Source organism: Artibeus jamaicensis, unplaced genomic scaffold, assembly GCF_021234435.1.
Source record: "Artibeus jamaicensis isolate MK-2021 breed Jamaican fruit bat unplaced genomic scaffold, CSHL_Jam_final contig_3113, whole genome shotgun sequence".
NCBI lineage: Eukaryota > Metazoa > Chordata > Mammalia > Chiroptera > Phyllostomidae > Artibeus > Artibeus jamaicensis.
The window spans coordinates 1,603,692-1,630,280 of NW_026521719.1; the positions used below are offsets into that span (position 1 = coordinate 1,603,692).

General features: G+C 33.6%; 1 protein-coding gene across 2 annotated transcripts in view; it reads left to right on the top strand.

Moving 5' to 3' along the window:
- EPHA3 (EPH receptor A3) overlaps positions 1–26,589 on the top strand; it is a 337,528-nt gene that overhangs the window by 259,266 nt on the left and 51,673 nt on the right. The window contains exons 7-11 of one of the 2 annotated variants that reach the window (XM_037152357.2): positions 166–328; positions 7,032–7,134; positions 7,849–7,916; positions 12,849–12,974; positions 18,694–18,879. In XM_037152357.2, the coding sequence (XP_037008252.2) occupies positions 166–328; positions 7,032–7,134; positions 7,849–7,916; positions 12,849–12,974; positions 18,694–18,879 (646 nt within the window). The remainder of the gene's footprint in view (positions 1–165; positions 329–7,031; positions 7,135–7,848; positions 7,917–12,848; positions 12,975–18,693; positions 18,880–26,589) is intronic. The other variant, XM_037152358.2, reaches the window with a different exon arrangement.

Consider the following 26,589-nt stretch of genomic DNA (forward strand, 5'->3'; position numbering starts at 1 on the left):
ATATTTCTAACTTAAAAATGCCTTCAGAGAGTGAAATGATTACCATGTCTCTTTTATCTGTTCTTTATATTAAATTGTAAAATAATTGTTTTTGAGTGGTTCACCTTTTTACCACTTGATACATTATGAAGACTTGATTTTAACATGATTTTTCTTACTTCAAAGCAGGAGCAAGAGACCAGTTACACCATTCTGAGGGCAAGAGGCACAAATGTCACCATCAGTAGCCTCAAGCCTGACACTACATACGTTTTCCAAATCCGAGCCCGAACAGCAGCTGGATATGGGACCAACAGTCGCAAGTTCGAGTTTGAAACGAGTCCGGACTGTATGTACCATTTCAATCGAGTGTACTGGGGGAAGAGGGAGTGTTACCAAGGGGTCTAATAATTCATTCTCACTCTCCTAAATTTTAAATAAGTGTGATACATTGAAAGTATCGTGGCTTGGAACATTTAATGATTTGCATAGCATAGGTCTGGGCACTGTGTTTTTATAAATGTACATTTGTGGTTTTATTTTTCTCTTTTACAAACCAAACATATTATAATGCCTGAAATGTTTATGGGTTTTTATCAGTCATAAATTGCTTTCAGGAACATCAAGTAGTATGGCAACACACTTTTAGTACCTGTTAATCCAGACATTCCAGGTTCATTGAATAATTCAATTATGTACAAAAAAAACCTTTCTAACCCATGAGGATCTTTTTTTTTTATTTTAATTTTTAACACAGTCAACTTTGTGTCAGTTAGAGATTAAGGGTTTTCTAAAGTCTGGTGTATCATCTCATTCACATCCACAAGCAATTTGGATAGTTCCATCTGTGTGACCCCAAGTTTGACTAAAACTGGTCTAAAATGGACAAACATTATTCCAACATTTTTCTTTTCTTTGAATGCATTTGCTTTATATTAGAAGAGCTCTCTGCTAAAATATAATTTTTAAGAAGGTAAAATTATAGCCATGGTACTACTAAATGAACACAAGTTAAAATTTTATTTAACTTAATTAGTGAAACTATTAAACATTTAAAATTGGTTCAAAGAAAAAATACATATGCAAACATATGTGTGTGTATAAAGAATCAGGAATGCCTCACCTTGATAACAGATCCCAAACTGGTTAATATCTTTATGAAAATAAATGAATGATTGGGATTATCTCACCTACAACACACATCAATTATATCTCTGTTAAATTAAGTGTTATTCTAATCATTGTAATGGGAAAATCATATGCATCACTGTAAATTCAACTTAAATCCACAGTTGTAAAATAGCCTAGAAAAATTTTAAATTAATTCCCTTCAGAAACAGCTTATCTGGGGAGAATATAACAATTCCCAGCCCTCCACTGAAAGGAAGACCAGTAATCTCTTTTTACTGTTCTAATTTGCCATTTTTCCCCAGGACCTATATTCTCAGTTATATAATTATTTTGTTTATGATTTAAAATCACATTGTTATAGGCATGGTAATATTTTATGCCCTGATTTTATACCTAATAGAAACACTGAGGATTAACAGCAAAATTATGAAAACTGTTTAAGTAATATGATAGAGTAAATATTTTATGGCACACTTTTGCCAGACAGCTAGAAATTCTGCTTACAATAACAATCTGTACATTCTGTGAAATACTGAAATTCCGGAGGCCTTAGATGTCACTGGCTCACAGCAGAAACCTAACAATTCTATTTGAAGGAGAACTGCCATTTTGAAATACACAAATCTGTACTTTACGCCCTTGGCCCGTCCTCCAGTGATGGAATGGGTCGGGAAAACTTCTCTCTGAGAATGCTGGAAGCAAAATGCTGTAAAATGCCACAGAAGCCATGTGAACAATGTTTAAAACAAATTTAATATCTTAGGTAATATAGTAACAAAATATAATTGCAACTTAGCAGTAATAATTAAATCTTTTCATAACTTTTATGCAGTACAAAGATAGTTTCTTGCTTTGAAATGATTGTAGATTGTCAATGATAGTAGATTGTCTTTTATCAAATTTTTATTTGGTTATTAGATTTACCAAGAATGATTCCAAATCATAGAAATAATAAAGCAAATGTTTATATTACCCTGTGGTATAAGTTAGGCATATTGAAGGCATGAATGTCAGATCACCATTAGATAAAACTTTATCATGTTGATGTATTATTTTGGAATGTCAGTCTAATCTTGTATGTTCTTAATTATCACCAACCCTATCCGATATAGGTATACCACAGATATTGCTGTAGTGGTGTTATACATGAGCTTCTAATGAGGCTTCAGTGTCTGAGACTTACAAAATATTCTATTTAAAAACTGCAGATTCTTAGAATTTTTGCTAAATAACTGTTATATTTGTATTACTTACATTGATTCAGAGCAGATAAAAAGAGGGTAAAAAGAAAAATGCAATCATTTTAATATCTCCCTACCCAGTTATAAAAAAATAGTTGAGTTGCACAGTTTATATTAAAAATATATATACATTAATTTACTCTTATTGCTTCACCATAGAATTCTTCCAGACTTTAAATATAGATAAGGAAAAAAAGTGCCCATTGTCTTAAGGGGGAAATAATAAAATCAAGTCTCACCCCATTTTTAAAAATCAAAATAATATACAGTTGACCCTTGAACAGCTTGGGAATTAGGGGTGCAGACCACCTGTGCAGTCAAAAATCCACAGATAATTTAAATCAGCCCTCTGCATAGGCAGATTTCCAACCGCAAATTGGAAATACATACTCATGAAACATTCTGAAGGTTTATGACTCTTATTGTTTATATATTGATATTTAATAAATATAGAAAAAGCTTGTGTTTAGATTTCTTTAACAGTTTGCTGTTTCCTCTGGTTTTTATTTTTTTAATTATATTAAAAGTTTTCTTTCATAACACAGGTAAATATTTCTCAGTCAAGTACACTGTATCTTTTACTTTTAATAGGAATTTAGATATTTTCTGAACTTAGTTTATAGTAAAGTAAGGAGTCACAGTGGTTTTATATATGTATATATATATATTTATATATATAATCTATATATAGGTTTTAGGAATCTATATAAGGTCCTTAGGAAGATTTATATATATATATATATATATATATATATTCCTAAGTGTGTGTGTATATATATATACTTTCATATATATATATATCTATCTTCCTAAGTGCTTTAAAATGCCTTACTTTTTATATATTACTGCTTTGCATTTATTATCTCCCTCCTTTAACAGGTGAGGAAACTGAGGCATAGAGAGGTTAAGTAAGCTTTCCAAAGTCACACAATGGATAGGTGACGGGTCTGATTCTACAATCAATATATTTATGTGACAATATCATATAACATTTTAATAAACATTTTATTTGACCCTGTTCTGCAAGCTATTCAGATACTATTACTTGTTTTTTTTTTAGATATATGGCCTATGCCACAGATTTATATGTCTTTTTCTGAGCTTGCATGGCTAATAAGTGGAATAAACGAACCTACAGTCTTCAGAGTGTGGGTTATTGCTGATTCATTGCTGCTATTTTACATGCTAAGAAAAAAGATGTTGAACTAAGACACAAAAAAAACAGAATATATAAGAGTCAAGGGACTTTCCTAGAGTAAAGGCAACATCCACCAAGCACGTTTGGGAAAGCAGGCAATCCACCCGTCTTGAAATCCTCAGTGGGCAGGAACTGTATCCTCAATAGGCATTTCGTGTTGATTGAATTCTTCTTGTTCTTATTTTTTATAGTAAGTGGTGTATGTGTGTTTCCTTTAAATAATAGTGCATAATTTGAACATCCGAGGAATTTTAAAAGCAAAAATATGTTCAATAAAGCTGAGTTTTGGAATTGGAGGATTCTATGAATATTGTTTAAAAAGAAGATGATCCTTAGGAGCAATTTAATGATCACTTCTGAATGCTTCCTACCATTTTTTCATTGTTTTCAGTAAGCTGGTATGCAGCAAATTTAAACTCTTGGACCCTAGTATAAGGGGATATTAAAGCAACTTGACAAAGATAGAATGGAATTGTTACATAGATGATTTTGAATCCCAAAATTGTTATTCATATGTAATTTTATAGCAGCCAGTTTTTAACTGAAAAAAATGAAATACTAAAAACAAGTAACATTTATTAAACACTTAGTATGTGCTCCATACTCTTCTACATATTTACTTTATTAACTCATTTATTTAATCCTCACAACATCACATTATGTCACACAGCAAATAAGTACAAAAAACCAAGGCATCATGGTTTGAGAGAGTTAGCTCCTAACCAGCTGATTTTAAGGAGAAAAAATGGGCACTGTGCTCCTTAAAACAGGGAGAGCAGTTTAATTGATGGAAAACATATTTAAATTGAATTTCTGCGATGTAATAGCATTTTAACAGCACGCCACATAAAGTTATTAAGCAATTCCGTAACACACATTTAATCAAGATTGAATAATGTTTGTTCATTTCAATAACAATGATTTGGTTTTTGTATGTGCTTTACATCATCTCTGGGATTCACAGAAATGTAGAGAGCTAGCAGAAATTTTAGAGAAGTCCTAGTTTAATCCCATCTCTGACCAAAAAAGAAACAGAGACTTCTAGCTTCTATCATGCTTCCCCTTCCAGTTTTACTGACCTTTAGTTTAAAAACTGGCTAAAATTTACTACAAAATTTAGAAGTTGCTGTTCTTTTTAAGCTATGACATCATACGAAATGAAAATCATGAGAGAAATATTATTATATGTTTATGAAGCATTATTGAATCCCTAGCTTATTTGACAAACTATACACAGATCTATGGTTAATGGGTGTACAGTTCAAGTCTTTAGGAAGCAGATATTAAGGTAGAATTATGAGAGCTTTCTATGGGGAAATATAAACACTGGGTAAAAGAGGCAGACAGAGAGGGCGACCAGCGCATCCCACTGAGATGTAAGTCAGCTACCGCTGTAGAGAGATGGGAGAGAGAAGCCTGGAGGAGGACATGCCCCTGTCAGCACTGCAGTTCTGAGGGTGTTGCCGACGCAGCAGGGAACTCCAGAGTGAAGACTGCACCTAGAAGTGTCCTGCACTGGGCGGACAGGGACTGGCTCCAGTCCCCTTGCAGTGTCTAGGCACTGAGGAGAGCATGGCCTGAGTCTGAGGCTGCAGGTACATCCCGAAAGCGCAGCAGCTGGAGGCCGTCCGCTTACTGAGGCTGGGCGGCACGGGGATCCAAGCAGGCACTCATGTAACTGCCACAACGGTATAAACAAAAGCTCGCTTGTAGGAAGAATAAAGTGCGGCAACAGTTTATTTAACAAGTGTGCATGCCATCCTGCAGACTCACCCGGGGCTCTATTTTCAAATGCTTGGAAGAGGTCTAACAGGCTGTCTGCCATTTTTCTTTACTTACATCATTTACCTAGTCCTAAAACTGCATTATTTTAGAGATAACAGTCCAGGGGTACATTTTGATTAGGTTGAGAATGTGATTTTGGCTTGCTATCGGAGAGGCAATGGTATTCAAATAACCAAACTTACTCTTCTAAGCTCTTCTTTCATACATCATTCATTCATTTGCTCAATCAGTATTTACCACAAAAGAAATGTAGGTTCAAGTCTGAGCAAATGAACAATTGTTGTACGACCTGTGTGTATTTTAGAAAGCCTAGACATTAGGATAGTTACAGAGTGTATTAGCACAAGAAGCTGGGGATTTTGACAGGGGACAGATTTTGAGGAGCTTTATATCTTCTGCTACAGAATTTGCATTTTATCCTAAAAGTGGAGAGCCCTGAAAAAAATTATGTATGAGAATGACAAGATCAAATTCATGGTTTAGAAGTAGAACTCTGGTTGCCAGGTAAAGGAAAAGGCATGCACATAGAGTCTACCTAGGAATTTCTAATCATAATCTAGAAGAGAAAGATATAAAGGAAGATATTTTAAACACCTTTAGTGACAAATCAGATGCAGAACGATCAGGAGAGGGAGCAGACAAAGTGGCATTACATTTATGGGCTACATCTTTGCTGCCAGATGCTGTGGCCTGCAGTCACCTGCATCAGCATCATGGGGCTCATAAGAAATGCAGTCTCTGTCCCCACTCCAGACCCACGGAGTTAGAAACTGCTTTTCCCCAAAGATACCCAAGCGGTTTGTATGAACATCAAAGCTGGAGAAGCATTTGTCTAGGTCAAGGTTCATTAAACTTCCTATAAAGGCCTAAGATGGTACATATTTTAGGCTTTGTATATATAGTCTCTGTTGCTCCTATATTGGCCATTTATTATAGCATAAAAGCATCTATACACACTATGCAAATGAACGGATGTGTTCCAAGACACTTTTATTTATAGACACCAACATTTAAATGTTATATTATTTGCACACCACTAAAGCTTTTTGTTTTGGCTTTTCACAACCTTTAAGAAATAGAAAACCATTCTAAACTCTTGAGCTATATCAAAACTGATGGCAGGACATATTTTATTCCCTGGTCATTTTTGCCAACACTTTGTGAGTGAATGGGCAGTGAGCCATTTACAAAGACTGGGAACACAGGGAGAAGAACAAGTCATTGGTGGTATATGCTGAGGCCCATAGAGAGGTGTTATACCACCTTTTATGTTAAATAAATATAGATATTGAAGAGTAAACTGGCTTAATGAGGAAGCTTTTATCATTTCATTCTGGAAAAGCTTACCTCTTTTTTATGTTCCCCTGCTATCGTCTTTACCCACTGTATTTTTTCAGCATTGAGGAGAGACAAAGCCAGTCTCACACACTTCATCCAGCTGGCACTCAAGTAGTATTTGATTGATGTCCTTGAAACAAAGTATTTAATCTTATTAATTAGTAATTTCACACAAAATTATACGGAATGTCATTTTTTATGTCACTGAAGAATTACTTTCACTTTTATATTAGATGGTAGCCATATTTCAGGTAAAAGCAGAATAAATGTGACTTAATTTATCAGATTTTCCATGCGAATGTTAGTTATGATGTGTTAATGCCTGGTCCTTTCATTTTTTTTCCTCTTCAACCTTACAGCTTTCTCCATCTCTGGTGAGAACAGCCAAGTGGTAATGATTGCCATTTCAGCGGCTGTGGCAATTATCCTCCTCACAGTCCTCACCTACGTTTTGATTGGAAGGTGCGTTCACAGTCAGTTTTATGGCTTACTTTCATTATTGCTTTGCTTCCCCTCACCAATTGCTGTCAGAAATATGAAGAGTGTGGTCAATAATGTATTTGAACCTGTCGGAATGTCCCCATTTGTATTGTAGACCTTTCTTTGTCCTTCTCTCTTTCTTTTGTTTCTTCATCTTTAGTTTTGATTTTATTTTCCCATTAAATTCCAGCCCCTTTCTCCAATGCACATCTCTTCTCTCTGCTGACCGCATTCCTACTTTTTACCTTTTTCCCCCAATTATCCCTTCACTCTTCAAATACACCCCAGATTTCCCTGATGCTTTCTCACCCAGAACACCAGTAACACTGCACAGCACTAATCACTAACAATGGAGACTTTACCCTTCATTCATTCTAACAGCAGTTGTTAAAAAAATACTATAAACACTTTCTAAGGCCATTATAAAAACTCAGCTGAAGGGGTCTGCACAGTGGGGAAGCAACTCTACGTGTCTCCTCATTAGGCAGCTTTCCAGGGTCCCCAGAGAAAGGGGCTTTCTATAGAGGATTGAGAAAATATGAAGCCATTAAATTTTCACTAAAGCATTTAATTGTTTAAGGAAAATGCTTTATTTTATTGTATTTATTTTATTTTTTTGCTTTGCAAATTCTGAATCTAAATAGTCGTTTAAAGCGTATTTTCTTTTTGTCTTCTCTTTCCTTAATTTACCTCTAGGTTCTGCGGCTACAACAAGTCAAAACATGGGGCAGATGAAAAAAGACTTCATTTTGGGAATGGACATTGTAAGTTTCTTAACTGTTTTGGTGTTTTGGTTTTACCATTTCGGTTTCAGGGGTTGTTTACAATTGGGTACTACCCCCCTGACAAAGAGCATTCAAAAGCAGTTTTAAGGAAAAAATGACAAATTATTTTAAACAAAGAAAGAAATTCATGACTCTGCATTAAGTAATTTTGCATGCCACATTTAAGCAGGCTTAAGCTAAAGTTAAGGCCAACCTGTGGTTTATATTCAAATAATGTACGCAATGGGGAGTTGGTACTATAGTCAGCTCTGTGTAGCTAAAAGGCAAAGCATATTTTCAATTTCCTTACTAGTCCTTTACTTAAATCTAAATAGGAGCATTTTCCCTTTCATAACTGCCAGGTAAATATAAACAACCTCTGTTTATGTAAAATGCCTTACTTACTCCATTTCGTCAACCAACCGGGAGAGCGTCTTTAGAATAGACTGTTTATTTTGGAGTTACATGATATCTAATTGGTAGGAAAGCAAGCACTTTTCCCTCATATGTTAATACCAAGCAATTTAATCTTTTAAAAAAATATTTTATAAAAGAAATACTGTTTTAGGAAACAAAGTGTTTATGTCTGATAAAAACACCCATTGTATTCTCTTCTGGTGAAACGAATCATCCCAGTTGCTTTGCTTTTCCAGACTATGGCTCAGTTGAATGTGGCAATTACTAACCAGTGGCATTAAAGGTAATGGCATGTTCTCATGGAAATTAGTATGGAGACGGTACACATGCTTATGTGTCTCAAATAACCTCAATATAACTAGTGTAGTCTTATAAACATTACTTTCTCTGGCATTCACTAGTGCCTTCTAAAATTATTTTCAGCTCGACATGTTATTGTTTGTAGTCTTGGTTTTGCATCTAAAAATGATAGCTTTAGCTGTAACTCAAGTAAAAACTTGATTACCTGTCGCTAACATGCAGGAGGAATACAGTAGCTTGAAAAAAAAGGAATGTTTTAAAAAATGTGAATTGATGTGACATCGACACAGTGCCCAAGTTTATAGAGAGTGTTGTCTGTTTCATCCACCTCATTGCTGTCATTGTAGAATGACCCTCAGAAAAGCCAAAATACTATATACTATGAACCTTCTTAATATCAATATTTTATCATTTCAGATTAGTTAAATTAGAAACTCAAAGTCCCTCAAAGTGTACTTGAACAAGTTACAGGATGCTTGTCTGTTTTTCTTTTCTTCCTTTCTTTCTTTTTTTTTATGGTCCCACAAAACACTGAAAATTGCCCTGCATTCCTTTGGATTAAATTGCTTTTAATTTGAGTTGGACAATCAATGTAAATACTGTTTTTAGAGCAAAAACATACTGAACTGGTTTTTTATATGGGGATTATAAATCTCATGAATTTGGAGCATTGATAAATTCCCACGTGCCAGTTATAGGTAGTTTCTTTATCATTCAGATCTGTTTTATCTGTTGGTTTTTATGGTAAAGTTGGTTGAAACTTCAATATTCTTCAAATGTGCAATACTGAGATGATAGACAAACAAAAAAGAAATGTATTTTATCCTAGCTCCAAAGGGATAAAGTAACTTATGTGCATGCCATAAACTCTCTGCGTCTTAATGCTACAGCTGGTTTATTTCAGACCATTTATTTGGTATTACTTTAAAAAGCTCTAGCTATGAACTATTCCCTCCAGCCTTGTTACAAATCCCATAATATAGCTTCAAAAGGAAAGAAATGTGTTTCACCTTCTAAGATCCTGTCCCATTGCCCTCCCTGGCTGGGCCTTTTTACTTTTTGCGATCCTTAGGGCAACTCATGCTGGTAAAATGGAAATGTAAATTATTGTGTTTGCACAGAACGAGCTGTAAAGTAGTACAGCTTAACACGTGTGCATGTGTTTATTATCTGGTTTTCTTGACACAGCGCAGTCACCCGGTGTGTTGCCCTTAATTATTGGTGTGAGGGGATTATGTGCCTTGCATCCTGACTCACCTGATTTCTGGAATCTCTGGGGTCAGCAGTTAAAAATCAGCAGCCAAAGCTCCCACAGTGAACAAGCCATTTTACTTGGGGATGTGTGTATGTGTGTGTGTATTTACACTTGAACTGTTTCCCAAATGCCATGTGGATACAAAAGCTATTGTCTTGAGTTTAATTAATCACGATAAATTTGATCGATTTTATTTAGGAATGATTACTTAATTTTCAGATTATTTAGTAATACATCTCTCCCTAGGGCTGGCAGGTTTTAAAGGGTAACTTGAAAGCACAATTTTGAGGTTTTTTAAAGCCAATACTTATTTAAAATAGTTGATACATTGCTTCTGATAACTCATTTTAAAATCTTCTCTGTAAATTCTGATGTCAGTAAATCTTTCACAAGGTGATTTCCAGAAGTTCAACCAGGGAAGGCATTTGTAATTGTTAACCAGAAAAAAAGGATTATTGAAAACTTATTCTTAAAGTATTTTGTTCTTGAAAAAGAATACTAATTTTCTTCTTTTGTTACCATTTCTTTACCTTACTGTTACTAGAAAAAAAAGCAAAACTCGTTGAACCAGAATCATAGCCTCCATTTGATGTGAGGTTACATTAAATTTGGTTATATTAAAATGTAACCAAATCGTCTTAACAACAACAACAAAAACCTGACCCGGCTTTATTTCCTAACATTCTTTAGAATGTCTATGGTTACTTTTCCTGTTCTTACTCCAAAGCTTTTCTTTGTATGATAGGTGGAAAGTATGGTAGATTTCCTTAATCCGTTTGCTTCTTTTAAGAGTGGAGTGTTTTACTACTGACTGCTAGAAGAGGTTTTGGTGCAGTAATAATTATCGTAGACCACTGCACTACAGAGTGACTCTGCCCTGTTTTTATAAGAAGCAATAATGTTTATAACAATGGCAAAAACATGTAAACTGATCTGTGAGCTCAAAACATTATCATTTCTGACCCAAAATTCTGTGTCCAGGAAACCTCAATGATATTAATAATTGTGAATAAACCTTCTTACATAAAAAGACTAATGATGACATTTGGGGACACTAGCTACATAACAGGCACCCATATTAGGCCCTTTAATGGCAAAGTTTCAAGAACTTTCTTTTCTTTGATGTCTAGCTAACTACTTTTGCTGCACTAGTTCAAATAGAAAAACTTCAGAAGCTATCGCACACATAGTTTGCCCAAAGCAAGAGCAAAGGACTTGCGGTTTCCCCATTTCTGTGGGTATTGACTCCCCAAGCTGTCAGTGTCCTCGCAAAGTATCCATCCACCCTTTGCCTCAAGACAGAGGTGCTCCCCTTTTGCAATGTCAGTGTCAACACCAGGAGGAAGTAAAAGCAGCACTGGTAGCTGTTCTCCTCCTATGTCCTCCTTCACTCCTTCACCCTCCCAGCTCAGTCATCCGAAGAAGTAGTGAGGGAAATAGCTTTACAGTAGCATAAATTCTTATGCGGTGTAACCATGGCATTCACAAAATCATACCGTAGAACCACATGCTGATCATGTGTAGCCAAGCTCCGAAATCCTGGGCTCACTGGCCTAATGTTCACTGTGCTGAAGTCTCTCAGAACAACTGCTGTCATCACAGTTTCTACACCGCCGTCATGCAAACCACCACACTGACGCAAAGGAGCCTCCAGTTGTCCCAGAACATCGGGCTGCAATTTGGCCAAAAGCTTCTTTCAACACAAAGAGATATGAGAAAAGATAAGGTTTTACTTTATTTGTTACTTTAGGATAAAATAATGATTCTGTCTTCTACTGTGATTAATAAAAATATATATCATCATTAAACAGCTATGTCCCTTGCTAAAACAATGTCACCAATATTTTTTCTAACCAATGTTACCAAAATTAAAAAGAAAATCAGCAATATCAGCACATATACTATGGGAGTTAAATTACAATTCTTTTTCATGTTAAAGCATGTTTATGTACTTTAATGGATCTTAAGCTCACTTTGAAAAATTTTAGTTTTCTTTCAAAGACAGTTTATTGAGCATTCCAAATTGCTTCTGATATGAGCTGTTTTTCCCAATGATAAGAACCTTATTAACATTAAACAGAATCCACAATGATTCTCCTATCTTTTGTCTTTGCTATTTTGGTTACAGAATACCATGAAAAATCTCCATGTTTAAAATAATTAAATAAATAATTATAAAGATTTGTGTTCAATAAGCTATACTATAATTTATGTCTGGAATTTAGCTCATTAGAACCATTATTAAACCTATAGAGAATATTTGCCTTTAACTATGCTAAAAAGCTACATGACAAGATTTCAGTTAACCGATGCTATATTACTATACACATGTAATGCCCATGTTATATGTACAAAACTTCACAGCTTAAAGTAGACCTGTTATTGCTGTGGAGGATTTTGATTGTGAATGTACTTTGAAAAAAGCAGAATAGTGTCAGACAGAAGACATACCATTTTATGTCCTTCAATTAATTTATCTGTAATTGCAGCAATTATTACACCTTATAGAGGTATTTCACAAACTTACATTTATTGTCAGATGTGGTATTGTAATCGATCCTGGGTTACCCTCTGTAGAATGATAAAGGTGCGGTAGGGTGATGGAGTTCACTCACTAGTGCTACAAGGAAGCATTACCACCTGACCTACACAATTATGACCCACCTTCTCCTCCTTAAAATCCTTCTCTTTGAATGTCCATTTTCCTTCTAGAGGTTTTGCAGAGAAAGATCACTGTGGTTCCTTTTTATGTTTTATTATGGGAAACTCCTTTAATTACATTGGTCAACACTTAGTCCAACCTTGGTCTACTGATTTTTGTGATATCTCAGAATAAATGAAAGATTGGTGCACTTTATAGTAATGAGTGTTATTTGTAACCAATAATATTATAAAATTTGTTCAACAAAGGATTTACAAATTCAGCTACAATAATGTTTCTTCATCCTTCCCTTAAATAGTGAAACTCCCAGGTCTCAGAACTTACGTGGACCCACACACGTATGAAGACCCTGCCCAAGCAGTTCATGAGTTTGCTAAGGAATTGGACGCCACCAACATAGCCATTGACAAAGTCGTTGGAGCAGGTAACCACCCCAGTAACTCCCACTGCCAGCCTAGAGCACTGTTCATGAGTTTACAACTATGAATGATGATCCTCCCAGAGACTGCTCCGGTTCTCAGGCCCATACACAGTATGGGGCAAAAGTAGGTTTACAGTCATTCATGTGGCAAATAATATAATGAGTAATAAATAATAATACAAGCATAAACTGTGTTTTCTATACTCACAGCTGTAAACCTACTTTTGGCCCATACTGTATGTATATTTTTATGAAAAAAGATATTATCTGATTTTATGATCAAAGGCAAGCAACAAATGAATGGAGTATTTAATGGACCTGAAGGATTTCAAAGGTGCCAGATCTTCAGACTCACAGTTAAGGGCCAGCTTTTTATTTACTGAATTTCAGAGGCATCAGCAGCAGCTCCAGCTTCCCATGGGCCTCCCATGGCTATGCTGATCAAGTGTCACAAAGACCATTTCACTAAAGAGGGAGAACAAGATAAAAGTGGTTTTACGCTAAATAAACCCACTAAGTGACATTTTGGATTTGTGGAATAAAGGTAATTTTAGAATCCTCGGAATTTAAAAACTGTACAATACAAAATCAAATTATGAATGAAACAGTTTAAAAATACAGATTTTCATGGCAACTACTTTCAGTGGGTAGTTTAAATAATGTGAAGTGCTCCATTTTATTATTTACCTATAACTTTATATAGTATTTTTTGTGTTGAAACTTGTTTCCATACAGAGATCTCTTTCATTTATTCATAAAATAGCTGTACCTTAAATTCATAAGTAAATATCCGTGGAGTGATTGTTTACAGCTGTTGCTTATTTTCAATGATAATTATAGAAATGTATAAAATAACAATATTTTACACACTCAGACATAAAATATAAACATCCACAGTACATACGGTGTGCAGTTCAATAAAATTAATACTGAAAAGTAAAAATAAACAATACCATACAATAATGGTTTTATGTCACTTCATTCTTTAATATCACTCCAAAAATGAATACAAACTAGTTATGTGGATATAGAAAATAGAGTGAAAAATTGAAAAATTAGCTCATTGAATTTATGCATAACATACCAGAACACATTTTCTGTAACTACTATATTTATAACCAAAGCTTCTTTATATAAACATGCATGTAATTTTCTCTGATTCTTTTTCTATGCACTGAAGTAGTATTTAGAACTCAAGAAGTGCTTACTATTTCAGAAGGACACCCTGAATCATTCATATTATCTAAATAAAATGATAATCTACCAAATTTTCTCCTCCAGAAGGAGACAAGTTGGGGTGGTCAACATACAATACAGTATACAGATGATGTATTACAGGATTGTAAAAATATATAACTTTCCCATTGTCATATCATTTTAAAAGTCACATGTGTAGGAAATATTAAAATATTCAGCTAGTGATTAAAAAAAACCAAACTAGAGTTACTTCTTTTTTTCACACTCTTAAGACTTAAGAAAGAATAAATAAATTTACCATGTACCTATATTTATTCAATTAAAAGAGTTATATATTGATTACTCCCTTCCATTGGTTCAATTATGCTTGTGAGCTGCTGCATTGTGCAGAGGGTTTTGGTCATTTTTTAAATGTTGCCCCCAAGACTCCTCTCCATCATGGAAGCTGCAAAACCATATCCCACGTAAGGACCCTCAGTCCTCAGACGGAGAGGAGGAAACACACACTTGTGTACAAAAAGCCAGAAAGACACACTGGGATGTTGAAATTTTGAGACTGTCTTCATGAGTAAAAGGTTAGATATGCAGATGTCATTCACAAAGCCAGACCCTATGACACAGTGGTGAGAAACAAAACCCACTCATTAGAAATGTTACCTGATAAATGAGATAAAGGGAAAGCCCTACCTATACAAAAAATCACTTAATAATCTCTTATGAAAGACTAGAACAGATACGGTGTTTATTTTTTCTTTTTCTAGAAAATTAGATGTTTGAAAACCCTGTTTTCAGGGTTTTACAGCCAATGTTCTCATCTGACACATTAAAGACAACAAAACAGTGCCTGTTTGGTTTGCAAATAGGTGTAGCTTCAAGGTCAGTTATGCTTTTCCTAGAAGATTTTAGTATAATATATGCACTCAATTCTAGCCTGTCTTGATTAGCCTTTAAAGGGTTTGTCATTATCGAGATAAACTATAAAATCAAGATTTTGAAACATTTTGTTGTAAAATTTTAAATATCTACAAAAATTGATGACCCTGTCCAAGAATCTGATTAGCAACTATCATCTACTGTTAAAAGGCAGAATATCTGGGTCGATGATAGAAATTTTACAGTCAGTTAAATATACAGAAAGACTCTATATGGGCTAATTCTCTGATTCTCAGTCAAGGATTTCTGTATACAAAGAAATGGGTATAACAAATTTTACATTTTGCTCCATAATCCAACCATTATTTCAAAAATTAAATAATAAAATGTTCTGAAGGTACAAAATATTTACTTATATCCTAGTCTTGGCTAAGCCTTGACATATATTTAGTTTTATTATTTTTGTAGATAAGGATTGTTATCTTCATTTCACCAGATGAGGAAACAAAATCTGAAAATTTGAATAGCCCATGGTCAAATAGTTATAAATTAGGAAACCAAAATTAGAATCTTATATTTTCCAACTTCAAAGTCCATGCTATACATTGATGATCACAATGGGAACTTTTTCTAAACTTTTGTGAGGATCAATTTGATAACTCATGTGTAGTGCTTTGCTGATATACCAACTTGTTCTTTGTATATTTTTGTTATGATTCTTTTATTTAAAACAGTAGAAGGAGAATGGGCTTTGAGACTAGTGCAGAGGGTCATCCTAATTAAGTATTTTTTTCTCTAGGAAAAGTTACTTTGAGCAATTTTATACTGTGCATAATAAATCAGAATGCAGTAGTCTAATTCTCATAAACCACACTTTATTTCAAAAAACAATCTGCTGCACTTATTAAGTTAAAAATCAAGCAATATTTTTCCAAATGATCTCCCATTATCTAAATTTTCTTTCTTATAGGTGCAAAGTTAGCTGAATAAGACCATGTAAAACTTGGCTAAATGGGAAAATCAGGCATTACATTCACCCAGTCTTTGTTAATTTTTAACAGTTCTTTTAAGTTTTTATAAAAAGAATTAAAGTAATATGGGGCATTTCTTTTCTTGTATAATATATTGGTGACCATTTCTAATATCATATAATAATAATACTTCTAAATTTTATAATTTTAAACATTAGCATTACTGAAATACCACTTTCTGGACTTTGAAGGTAGAAATGTCTGTGCATATGTGGAGCTATCCCAATGAGAACAGGGAAAGAACTGTAATTGGCCCACTTGAATTCAAACTCTTCTCTTTGATCTCCCTAGGGAGGTTGTTTTACAAAATGTTCCCCTTTAAAATACATGCCCAATATAATATGAGATTAATCTTGCTATTACCCTCCTTATCACAACCATCTCTTCTTACATTAAAACAGTATTTGACATTTTGAAAGCACTTTTATATTTATTCTTCAGTTTGATCTAACTCTTGAGAGGTAAATCAATAACTTATTCTTCTTAGAACAGATTTGAACTCAAGAGGAAAATAGTGATTAACATTTAGCATTTACTATGTGCCTGGCACTTTTCTAAGTGCTTTACATACATTATTTCCTTCAACTGAATGAAATCCTTGTTAAAGACACAGTTTGTGGTTCCTATAGAATAGATAAGGAAACAAAAGCACAGAGAGATTAAGGCACTCACTCAAAACCACGTGACAGAGGCAGAATTAGACTCTAGATGATTCGATTCCAGAATCCATGCTCCATCCCACACTCTGTACTGTCTGTCCTGTAAACTGACAAGTGACTTGTCGGTTAGCATAAAGGGTGGTGGCATCCCAATTTAAAACATGACTAATTATGACATGGTGGCGTATGATAATGGCAAAACTTTCAGAAAGTGAAAATTCAGTATGAGTGCCTCCTTATAAGTTGTCTAAAATTAATGTTTACAAAGTAAACTGGAGTTCTGGGATGGTTCTTACAGCCCTGTGTAAGGATAGAAATTCTTCCTCTTTTTACAAATTCTAGCAATAATTTACTTTGCATCATAATTTCTCCTCCTAATACACATCTATAATGATATATTCTCCATTGGATTTAGAAAGACTCATGACTAGTCTCATGTTCTGGCTCTGATTCTCCCTATCATACTATGGAACACTCTAGCTACAGAATTTGCTGTATTCCCTATATTTCCTCAAAGGAGAGAAATTAGTTCTACATTGTTTGCCATTACATCTATGCTTCTCACAGTGTCTATCACACTGGTGCCAGTCGATGAGTAGTTATTAAATAATGTATGAATAACTGCTTCTGGAGCTTAAGTAAATTTTAAAAGTTACAGCCTATGTCATTGTTTTGAAAATAGGGGTGAGTCTGGATTCCTAAGTAAGTCTTATGTCTGGGGAACTTTAGAGCTTCCTGGAGAGAATCAAGTCATTTTTAGTGATGAGCTAGTAAATAAATAGGGCAACTTGCTGCTTTTGTGGGACAAACCACTTTCTTGGGCAAAAAATTAAAGAAACATTGCACTCAGTGACATCTTCTCTCTGGCTGACCAGTGAACGGGGCCTGAAGCTCATACAAAAGGTCGCAGTGAGAAGACAGGACCAAGAATGTTATTCCATTCCTCAGACATTCTAAAAATTGAGCATGTATTTTAACCTTTTTCAGAAGGACTTCTTATTTGATATTTCAAAAATATTTTCAACATTTTATAAAACCGAGTAATAATCCACACAACATTAAGACTTCTTCATGAATACAGAGCATGATATACATAGCGCTACTTTGTGGTTATTACCATGGCGGCAGTGGGGACAGAGAAATGAATGTAAAGGGTCTCTGCTCTCAGGTAGCTAAAAATCTTCTGAAAGAGCAAATCTTTTCAATGACAACGTATATGAAGATAGTGCTCAAACTAGTTCTAGGTAATGTTCTACCAATTGCATTACACTATTTAAAAGCCAGCAATGCTTTATAGTAAACAAATTCTGGATTAATTGTTCATTTAAGGCAAACTTTTTGAAGACATTCAATCTAAGAAAATATCTCCACAGTAACTTCATAGATTAAAATGTAGTATTGTTTATTTGATATTGTTGTATTATTGTTCTCCTTCCAGAAGCCCAGAGTACTTTACAACTAGTCTGTCAGTAATGTAGTATAGCGCTGCTTAAATAAAATGTATTGATAGCAGATGTTTTTCTTTTCATTTTCAGAGAGTTCAAGTGTATATAGTTAAATCATCCCTCTTAATAAAAACAGAATAGTTAAAAAATCTGAAATTTAATCCAATGCACAATGCATAACATTTGTGCTGGTCTGTTGATTTCTTGAGGAAGTGGTAGCTATGAGAAGAAGAAGTGAAAAGTCTCATAGGTATAGTCTTCTTATTCTTTTATATTGCATTATTCTATGTGCTACTTCAAAATATATGAGGCTTATCACAAGGTCCATTTACTACTAGAGTGTGGATGCCTGGAAGGTCTTAGGGAGTGTTAGATTACCAGCTTCCAAAATGATTTGAAGCGTACATCTGAAAACCAAAGGTATAAATATTTTGAATGAAACTGTTATGAGGGAATAATTGCTATTAGTTTTTATTACACATTTTTGTTGTTGTTTTGTTCTCTTGCATTCAAACAGGTGAATTTGGAGAGGTGTGCAGTGGTCGCTTAAAACTCCCATCCAAAAAAGAGATTTCAGTGGCCATCAAGACCTTGAAGGTGGGCTACACTGAAAAGCAAAGAAGAGACTTCCTGGGAGAAGCAAGCATTATGGGACAATTTGACCATCCCAATATTATTAGACTGGAAGGAGTTGTTACTAAAAGTAAGTAAAGTTGTAAGATCAACATTTGTGTATGTTGAGCAGAGGTCATTTAAACCTGATTTGAATCACTTAAGAATTTGATTTTTTTATAAGTATCTAACAGTTCTAACAAAAGACTGGTTTAACAATATTATACCTTTCTTTGACAGAAAAGCAGATATTTAACTAGTATTATATTAACAATGATCTTTAAAAAACCTTAAAATGTTTAGGAGCTAACCATTGGGTTCTATTAACACACGCTGATTAAAAAATAGGGACAAAATGAATTGTCTAGAACTTTCTGTTATGTAGAGTTGCAAGAAACAACAATGATTCAATTTGGACAGAAATTGTCAGGAACTCCCAGCTAGCTGTCATTTCTTTTATTGTTCACCAGTTTTATTTAAGCTTCCAGATCTTTACCAAGCCCCCTCCCCGCCCCCGCATACTGGCTTTAGGGAAATTATGGGACTTTGTGGAATACTTCTGAGCTGTAAAGATTGGGACCACATTGGACCCAAGGCAGTTTCTTGGTTGTCTGTGGATTTCAAACAATTCTGATCTACAGTCCCAGATGGATTCTTGACTTGTCTGTGGAAGCTCGAGCTCACAGCCTGTGATAGAGATCTGAATTATTTCCTTGATAGTTTCTCCAGCCAGACTCAAAAGGAATCCCATGAGGAAACTATGTGATTTTTGGCTCCAATCCCAATGAAAAGCTCTTGAGAACGCTCCGGGATTTTTTTCCTTAAGATTTTAGAGCCCAAAATGAAGAATAAGCTAAATTGGCAGCAAACTCTTTAGGTTTGTAATGAAAGGCAACATAGCAGGGAATTTGGCATCTTTAATTCATTGGCACCACATTTGCATATTTTGTGGTTACCAATAGACATTACACATTATATTTTTATACTGATATTCTTCTTTAACATTACACAGAGCACTTTCCTAATGGCAGTAATACCTATTCGCATTTTAGTGTGACTAAAAAGGTGATTTCTTCCTCAGAAAAGCACAATATAATTGCAGTATACTTTCATATCCTTTAGAGTTTTCTTATATAATAAATGGGATTAAGAATTTAGCAATGTAAGAGAACTTAATCATAAAGTAAAAGCTATATTAAGTCATATAAGAATAATTTTCCTCCATACTACCAAAAATTAGGGCATACTACTAGCAACACTGAAATATTTTCTGACACAAAAATCTTAAAATTTTTTAATTGATAATCAAAACACCATTGTAATAGTAAGGACCGGGGAAAAGTATGAATCCTCTGTTCCTTCAGGGTTGATCAAAGTACTTGACATGGGATAGAATGGTGTCTCCATGGTGCTTTCGGAGTCAATTAGCCATTATTCTGCCCAACAGCATCCCTACCATGTCGCTGGTCTTCTATCTTCAACCCCACTGGGAGGGGAAATGCATTTAAACTTATGTAGCCATTCTTCTTTTAACTCTCAATTTTTACAACCTTTTCTTTATGAGTTGACTATTATGTGTCCACCATTGTACTATGGTGGAGATTATTTTATACTTACTACTATCCTGTGAATTAGAAATGATGTAATTTTACATTTTAACAAATGATAACTAAAGAACAAGCAGCGTGTCTAACTAGAAAGTGTTAGATGTGGCATTAGGAACTTGATCTGTTGGTTTCACCTTTTTCATCAATTCTAGACAAAAATATTTTTCTACTTTTTATCATTGCATTTGACTTATTATTTTATAACCTGAATTATTTTCCATAAAATTTTTAATATAACAGGATATCCCTCAAATTTTTTCAAAAACTGTCTGGGGGTAATTAATAAACTTGAAGAACTAAAACAAAATGTAAACTCTTATAGAATCCAAGATCCATGTTATTTGATAATTAGTGATTAAAACAGAACCTGGATCAATAATAGGTTCTTAATTTACCAATGTTCAGGGATAAAATATTGATTGAATGAGTGAGGGAGTGAATGAATGAATAAAAAATAAATAAAAGAATGTTGTCTGCTACCAATAAGACTTTCTTCAGTGTTGGTTCATGTACTGAATGCATGTTTCAAAGTGGAATTGTGTAACCACTTAGGCACTCAGGGAGCAATGGAGGAGATGACTACATTTTAACAGGGGCAGAATTATCACCCAATTCTCCAATACCTACAACTAAGAAAACATAAGATGCACATAACTATTAAAATAAATATTAGGTTTACATTGAAACTTACTGATAGCCTCTCATTTACTACCAAGTGTGAGGCTTTTTTTTTTGCTTCCAGTGTTAAGAATTCTTGAAGAAAGGTTGTTATATTTTACTAGTTGCTTCTTATAACTCATTTACTGAGTGATAAGCAACATTAAACTATAATAATTTTGGCAGGTTTTATTGAGATATAAAAATGAAATAATCAAATATAAATTATGGTCACTTAACAAAGAAATCCATAAATCAATCCTCGAACCAAAATGCAGGGAACAAATGCATTGAGAAAAGTATAACCTTTAAATATTGTTGGTAATATGCATTTACTGACTTTTCAAGTTTGATTCTGTAACTTTAATATGGATTACAGCTGCCTTATTGTTACGGTGAAAGTTCTAAATTTGATCTATCTCCCTGGTCAAATGGGCATGTAAGAAGCTGCGAAATCTGAAGTTATAATTCCTAGTCATCTCACAGTGCAGGTATTACAGACCACACATTAGATTTTGAGCTTCTTCAGTGGCATATTTAAAAGCTCTAAGTTTAGCACTCTGTAACACCTGAGAGAAGATAGAAATGCCTTAGAATAAAATTAATATGTTGCATTTAACATAAAAATAAGACAGTAATGTCACCAGAAGAAATTATTCAATCTACTTCTATTATTTTGTCTCTTGAGATTATATAATGGCTAACACAATCTACCTTTGAAGTCCAAATACACTCATACACATACATACACACAACTAAAGTGATACAGAGCTTATAATTCAATGAGAAAAATTATATTTAAAGAAAAAATACAATTGGTGTTTAGATTAATAATGAGAGGATCAAAATTCAAGTCCTGACTCAACCAGACTGATGACAAGACCTCTCATCAGACCACTCACAGAGACTCACTTTCTTCACTTGAAATATGAAAATAGCAGTTCTATTTTACTATTTTAAGATACTTTAAGATCAATTAAGACTACATAAAAATAGTTTATTACATGGGATAAAGCCATGAAAATCTAAGTTACCACTTCTAGTGAGTTTGAGATTTTTACCAGTTAATCTGCAGTTCAGAAGGAAATGCTTAAAAGCAATTCCTTTTTTTTTTGTTCAAAGATAAATCTTTTTATTATTGCTAATAAATATGTGCTTTGAAGTATGAAGGCTATTATAATGTAATATTTGCAACTCATTTAGAGAAAGCCGTTTATTTAATTACAATATTTTCAATTATTTAAATTGAGTCATAAACAATTTTAATGGTACATTTTGAGCCTGATGCTCTTACACAAGAGAAGGTGAGAGAGTCTCTGATCTCAAAGTAGCAGAAAGCTGAGGGCGCAATCTCTCCTCAGAGTCTGGCACTAGCATGTGCTATCAATTTTAGTTGAAGTTCAAAAAGATGGAACTTTTCTAAAGCAAATGTTTGATATTTCTGCCATCACACCATTAGTCAAACAATGTTCAGGCTCCAAAAAGACCTGCATTGGCCACTTTTCACTTAGTGAAACAGAAGGAAGTATACTAGACATGACTGTCATGTTTTTATTGTTATTTGGGGAGGAATTATTTACTGAAAATTTTAAAAAACACTATGCAACCTAACTATAAACTTGCATTATTAAGGAATGGCATAAGCAGAATATTAAGATGATTTCTTATAATGAACACATTTCTATATTTGTGCACACATCCACTTTACACATGCAAAAACAAACTTATTTATTTGTTCCCACCTTTCTATCTTCTCCACATATGACAAACATTACTGGAATAACATGCCATTCCTTAGTGACAATGCCAAATTCTGGCTGTTTTCTGTTTGCTTCTCTTCAAAAGTTTTCTTCAGCACTTAATCAAGGGTACTATTCTCCATGTCATATTCTTTTTTTTAAACCGTTTGACCACTTTTATTTTATTCCTTTTTATTTCTTTATTTCTATTTTTAACATTTTATTGTTACTCTATTACAGGTGTCCCTATTTTTTCCCTCTTCCCTCTCCCAGCAGGGAAATCTCACACTGCTGTCCATGTCCATGGTCATTCATACAGGTTCTTTGACTAGTCCTTTCCCCTTCCTTTCACCTTCTGGTGGAAAATCTTAAGGAAAAAAATCCTTCCAGCTTCTGGAACGTATATCTCTTTGTTGAGTTGTTCCTGTATGAATTACAAAAGAATGTGTTGCATATTCCCCTTAATCATTTAGATAGAATGAGTTTTTTATAGTTTTAAAAGATGAGACTGAACCTAAAAAATTTGTCAGACTATGACTTGCATGTGCCCAAGGACTGACCTTAGAAAGTGCCAGTTAAAACATCCAGTAACTATTCTAAATGAAGAAGAAATATAACTACTACTTGTATACTATCTTAGTATTTCTGATCTTTTACACAAACTCTGGCAGAAAGGGAAAATAGAAACACCTTTAAATCACGAGGCTAGTGATAATGTTGATACCAACCCACATAAGAATATTAGCAAAAGGAAAATAATGGATCAGTGTTAACACATTAACACAAGTTCAATAACATCGGAGTTATTATAAAGCCATGCCTAGCAATGTACTGAAAAATACTATATCATGCCCTAGTATGGGTTATTCTAAGAATGCAAAGTTGATTCAATATTTAGATTTCAAGAAAGTCACAACATTAATAAATAGAAAAGAATACACCAATCTCAATAAACCCAGAACATAAGCACACATTTTAATTTAAAATGTTTTCTTATCACATCATATATAAAAATATGTATGCTGATAAATGCATGTAAACACCCCCCCAAGTCAAACAAACTCACAAACGTTACATTCAATAGTGAAACATAAACACTTCTTAGGAGTTGAAACAAGAAGCCTGCTATTATCACTTTAACTTATTACTACTTCCTAAGGTATTAATTTTTACTATATACATAAAAATAAATAAAATATAGAAAGCTTGAAACAATAAAAACTAAACTGCCCTTCAAAACTGGGCATATTCTGATTAATATATTCATTAACTGTCACTGCACTTATGGAGCAAATCAGATCTACATGGAATAACAGAAACATCATTCCTGTCTTTAAAGTATTGAATTTGTTTCAAGTTAGCATGAATAAATTTAAAAAATTTAGTCAGCTGAGTGCAAAACATTTGATGTGTAAACATTGGAAGTGTATAGTTGGTTAAGGAGGAGTTGGAGAAAGCACTTTTTAGCCTCATTTTGAAGACAGAAACTATCCTTAGCCAGCCTGAGGTGACAGACAAGATGATCAATTGTAAGTAGTATTCTACTAAGTGCTGAATACAGAACTACAGGTAAAATTAAGTTGGCCCCTGTCCTCAGTAACTCATCCAGCAGTAGATATAATAAGGATCATCCTTAACAAAAATAGTCTTGATTAAAATAAAATTTTGAAGATTGTCCTGTATTTTACATAAATTAATGGAAAACTAACAGGAAATACTTTAATTCAGTGCAGCACAATATTTCTATCAGTCAGTTAGTTATGGCGCCTGAAAAATCTATAACCAATACCTTTCTTTCTAATCAAAGATGATCCAAGACTTCCTTCCTGGAGATAGTGAGGCATATTTTGTCAATTTTCTTCAATTTCCTTTTTTCTGCTTATGCTTTTCTGCTTCCACCCTGGTTATGATTACATGGTAATAATAATGAGTGTGTGTTGCTAAGGTCAAATATTTTGATTTTATAAATCACACATAATAGAGTGTGTTTAAGACTTTTGGAAATAAGACATGTATATATAATCACAATAACTGTTAGTAGAAGTTAATAGTATTTCTTTTAGAAATGAATTAAATTTCAAGATTTGTAAATTTCAGTATTGATCATTTTTGTTTTCATAAAAATATTTTAAAGTAACACTTATTTGATATTGCAATAAAATTTTCTAGATATTGCTATATATCACATTAATTGTGCTGCTCTTTTTATAGAAAAGGTCATTAGAAACATGTGATGAAATAGTCTTGAACCTGGAGTTCTTACACATTTTGAATCACATTCTTCCCCTCTTGTCTAACAATGGTTCAGTGATTAGTAATATCTCTGAGCCAGTAGGGATATTTGGGGAAGTGAACTATTATAAGAAATTGATATGCTTCCCTTAAGCCTTTAGTTGTAAAAATATGATTTTATCTATATTCAAATGATTTTTAAAACAAAAGCAAAATTCTACTGCAAATCTTATTTTTCTAATTTTTGATTAAATTTTATTTCAGCCGGTCAATACTTTCATGTATTCAGTATGTATTCTCAGATGTATTTTAGAATCTCTGTAGGCTCTTTTTTTTAATTAGAAGAATATTTTTAATTTTTAAAAAATTATATTACATTGTTTATGCTATTACAGTTGTGACAATTTCTCTTCTAAATGAAAATACTCATGACGAGTATGCAAAATTAAATAGAACTACATTGCATCATGTGAAGATGAGCTGGTATTTTATTACTTACAACTATATTTCACATATGTTAGAACAAGTTTTCTCCAGTATTACATCTCTTCCTTTAACCACATTCATCATAATCAAAATCACAAGGGAAACCAAGTAAAGATACTGCTTCCCAAGGTAGAATATTTGTGATTCTGTTTACTCTTTGTCTGTACATTGGGTTTGCTGAATCTTTGAGCTTAATGGAAAGCATATTTTAGACTTGACCATTTAAACTGATGTGTTTATAAATACCTAAATTATAGAGCTAAATACAGCCTGATCCGGTTTCTGCATGGTCATGAGACTTTGTCTTAATTGACTGGTTTGATTTTTCAGCTACTTTTATTTCCCTTGCCAAACATTTTACTAGACATGTTAACGAGACATGAAGTGGTCATAAGGCTGGCATCCAGGGGAAGAGAGACCAGCGAAGGTTTGGGTAGCTCTGAATACAAACCCAATAATTGCCCATTGTAGCTAAGAGTTGCTGCATGAGACAAAATATCTGTGACTACATTCATGGTATGCACTGAATTCTGATAAATATTATTCTTCATAAAACTGTGTTAAAAAGAGACAAACAAATTTATAGTTATCTATAGAGAATGTGGATGTGAATTTCATTCATTCACACACACATTCATTTACCATTCACCTCATTTCAGGTCAGATCTTTTGAATCAGTTTTAGGCATTTAATTTTCCATATCAGGAGAGGGAGGTTTCCAGGGAAATGCTGAAACTTCTCTTTTTTCTTTAATATTTTCAAATCAAAGCTCAATTAGAATTTTGAAGAAGTTCTTGAGGCTTAAAGTTTTGGCTAAAATGAGGTTTCAGGCATTATCACATATAACGTGTTACTCTATATAACTAAATCACTCTGTTAATGGAAAAGAGATTGAGGTATCAATTGATTGTTACACATATAGAATTATTGAAGAAATTTTATAAAATTTAAATTTTTGTCACCTCTTAATAAATAAGATATACAACTTGGAATACGGTCAAGTACTAAATGTAGGAATTTTAACCTCCACAGTACTAATGCATAATTCACAAAAGAGTATGAATTAAGAGTTTGCACCTA